The sequence below is a fragment of the Acanthochromis polyacanthus genome, chromosome 16 (assembly GCF_021347895.1).
Source record: "Acanthochromis polyacanthus isolate Apoly-LR-REF ecotype Palm Island chromosome 16, KAUST_Apoly_ChrSc, whole genome shotgun sequence".
Taxonomy (NCBI): Eukaryota; Metazoa; Chordata; class Actinopteri; family Pomacentridae; genus Acanthochromis; species Acanthochromis polyacanthus.
Window position 1 is genome coordinate 22,502,532 of NC_067128.1, and position 3,663 is coordinate 22,506,194.

General features: G+C 42.5%; 1 protein-coding gene across 1 annotated transcript; it reads left to right on the forward strand.

The window, feature by feature from the left end:
* The first annotated feature begins 2,284 nt into the window (after positions 1–2,284).
* Positions 2,285–3,458, forward strand: LOC127537743 (uncharacterized protein C14orf93-like). The gene is made up of 3 exons (XM_051960946.1): positions 2,285–2,619; positions 2,755–2,868; positions 3,027–3,458. Exons 2-3 carry the CDS (start codon positions 2,809–2,811, stop codon positions 3,357–3,359), a joined length of 393 nt encoding a protein of 130 aa, XP_051816906.1. The 5' UTR covers positions 2,285–2,619; positions 2,755–2,808; the 3' UTR covers positions 3,360–3,458.
* Positions 3,459–3,663: the final 205 nt, after the last annotated feature.

The following is a 3,663-nucleotide window of genomic DNA, read 5'->3' on the forward strand; positions in this document are numbered from 1 at the left end:
TTACATGTTATTTTTAACACATCTATTTTAGATTCCAGTGTTTCCTCGGTGGGGAGCCGTCTGCATCTGGGGCTTTGCCAGGGCATGGGCATAATGGCCCTGGAGCTAGCTGGCCTGTTGGGCCTGACGGGGCCTGCTGCTGCCCCGGGTGCGGGCGGCTCTCATTGATGGTGTTTCCTCTTTCAGGTGCTTCTGCTCTCAGCCAACAGACACTATTATTTCTTTTACTAAAGTGTGTGTGTGTGTGTGTGTGTGTGTACTTGTTTCTGCTATACCGGTGGGGACTTTGACCTGACTATTTGCTATAAAGGTGGGGACTTGTCTTACGGTGGGGACCTAAAATGAGGTCCCCACGGGTGGCAACACCGTTTTCTTGGCCATATTGTTGTTAATAAAAAATGTAAAAGTGCAAAAACGTTTGTTTAGGGTTAGACATTGATTTGGTGATGGTTAAGGTTAGGGTTAGGAGTTAGATATGAATGGGAGTCAATGGTAAGTCCCCACCGGTATAGAAAAACAAACGTGTGTGTGTGTGTGTGTGTGTGTGTGTGTGTGTGTGTGTGTGTGTGTGTGTGTGTGTGTGTGTGTGTGTGTGTGTGTGTGTGTGTGTGTGTGTGTGTGCATGGCTGTGTGACTGTCTGTGTGTGTATGTCTGTGTCTTAGGAAGTATGTTGTGGGGCAGGGTTTGGGAGGGATGTGGGCCATTGTCTTTTTATTGTTTTTTATTGTTTGTTTTTAACTTGTTAAGCACTTTGTGCTACTTTTGTATGAAAAGTGCTATAGAAATAAACTCTGATTGATTGATTGATTGATTGATGAGAGTGTGGCGATGGCTGAAACAGGCAGGATTGTCTGGAGGGTGACAGGGTCTGAGAAGCGGGATGTAGAGAATAGTTCCAGGGGAGAAAACAGAGTCCAGGATATGATGGGCTGGCGACGGTGAACGGTGTGTAGCAGGGTGGATGGATCAGTCAATAATGCAGCGTTGGAGCTGTGGAGGGAGCCAGGCTTTAAGCAGTGCTGATTGTCTATTAGTGCCAGCTGTGCACTCAGCCCAGCTGCTCATCATTGAATTAAAGACCTGGCTTGCTGGAACTGGAGGGCGTGACAGGAATTTCAAATTAACGGCAATAAACAGCATTTTTGAGGAAGCACAAAAAACTACTGAGAATTGTCAGGAATTGAGATGGACGGCTGATCCCCAAGGGGGGGGAACTTTCCACTTTCACTGAAAATGCTGTGAGCTATACAAATGCAAATCAGACTGATGGGTGTGTGTCTGTGGTGGAAGGGTTGGTTGGTGCGGAGGGTGTAAGGTAGGGGATTGGGGGTGGGGTTGACTTTTCACACTTGAACTGGTTTTTGGAGAAAAAGGACCTTACACAAACAAAACTATATAGTATATACTTTATTTGAATCAGGGTTCATACAGCTTTTATAAAAGTAAAATCAAAGCGCATCACAGGCACTTAACACTGTCAAAATCCTACATCTCAAACTCCATGCAGAGCAGCATGACTACAGTCACCTTTTTGCTTGTGTTGCTTAACTGTACAGTGAATGTGTTTACCACACATCTGCCAGCAATGCCCTCAACAGGTATTTGAACATTAACATTTTGATAACTTAAGTGGGATTTTATTAACTCAATCATGCCAGATGGAATAGCCTTCACAATAGTAACAAATTCTCTGTATTGGAAAGGCTTTAGCCTTTAGGAAGTTTTCATAGCTGTAAAGACTTGCATTATCATCAAATAAGGATATCACAAAGATTATGTCCCTCCCAATCCAGCTCTCATTATATACACTTTTGTTTTTAATAGTAATTTGCCCATTGTGCCAAAGTATTTCTTTATGTGGAGAAAAGTTGTGAACATAACACAATTTCCAAGAAAGTAACGCCTGCTGATAATACTTTGAGAGTTTCAGTGGCTATTTAGAAACTGAGAAGTTGCAGCTCATGAGAAATTTTAAGCCTCCTACTTTTTAAAATACATTGTGTGGAATAAAATTCCAGAGTGATTCTGGTAGCTCCAAACATTTTTTAAGCCATGTAAATTTGAAGGTAGAATTTAAGTGAAAAAACTTTTAAATTTCTAAACCCCCTTCTGCTGCCTGGAGAAGTCTTTTTTTTTTTTTTTTTTGACTGTGGCCACACAAAGCAGGCCTGGAGAAGTCTGCTAATTTCAGAAATGCTGCGTCACTGACGTCATCACGTTAGAGTTGCTCGTCCAATCACACGCGTCATCTTGCAAGAACCGCACGATAAACTAATGGACAAAGAAGTGGTCTTTGTTACGTGAGTTTCTACAATGGCGGCCCGGTATCGCCAGTCTCACTACAGGCTCCTCGTATGGAACAGCCTGGACATGACCGACTAGTTTCAGTCAGACCCGCGACAGACACTGAGAAGAAAATTTTGAGCGTTATCAGCGGGCTGTCTGCCAGAGAGCACCGCTGGAGGAGAAGCTGGAGGAGAAGCTGGAGCGCAGGCTGGAGCGGTGTCTGAGCTGCAGGAGAGGATGTCCGCCATGGAAGCCCAAATAAACACTTTCTCCAGCGCGAGGGCGGTGAGAAAATTCAGCGGAAAAGAGGAGAGCACAGTCCTAAAATTGTGGTAAGGATATATTCTATTTGTAGGATATTTTTTATTGAGTTTTGGTACAATTTTCTGAATTGGTAACGTTAAGCAGTGATATGTCGTCCTCCATCTTCTCCAAGCTAATAACGGCTTCATTTTACTCTTTTCCAGCCGCTTGTAAAACCCATTACTCTGCGCAGGAATTTCCGCTATAGTCAACCCAACATGGCGGATCAGGCGGAGGCGATTAAGTCATCTGCCCGGAGTCGGCAGAGAAGAAAGAGAGTAAGAGATATTACTTTGATTCATTTGATTACAGTTTCATTCATGGGAGTATGTGTTTTATATAAAATGTGGTTAGAATAGTATTGCTGGTCTCTATGATATTATTTTTCTGTTACATTCATAAATGTATTGATTTCTTGTACTAATTGTGTTCACAGCTGCTGGATGCCAGGAAGACGGTCCTTGCTCCAGATGAAGAGGAGTTCTGGAATGGCATCACAGCGGACATGAAGTCCGATGAGGAGGACGGCAGTGTAGATGGCGTACATGGATGGATTGTGTGGCCTCCATCCTTCCGCAGCCAGGAGCTTTCCAACTTGTGTGCTGCCCTACAGGCCAGGCTGGAAGCTGATGGAAGGTACACAGCTCTTCATCACAGACGTTTTTACAATGGACAGCCGTCGGAAAGACTGAAGCCATTGAAATACGACAGGGCAGCAGCCAGGAAACATTTTATTCCAGAGCTGATGCCTGAGACCAGCCCGGAGTGACAGATCAACTATGTTTTAGTTTTTGTTTTGAAATGTATATATATTTTTTGAAACTTTGAACAATTCTATTTCATTTAAATTTTTATTTGTATTTTTTTTTTTAAAGAACAGCTTATTTTAATTTTGATTTCGGATTACTGAAACTGTAGACTGTTCAATAAAGTGCTTGTTTTTCAACATGTCTCAAAATGTCATTTTTTAGCCCACTGGTTAACAATGACAAGTATGCAGATTAACTAAGTAGACACTTTACATGGCCCATATTTATTAATGCCTTATTAAAATATTAATAATAATAAGCATT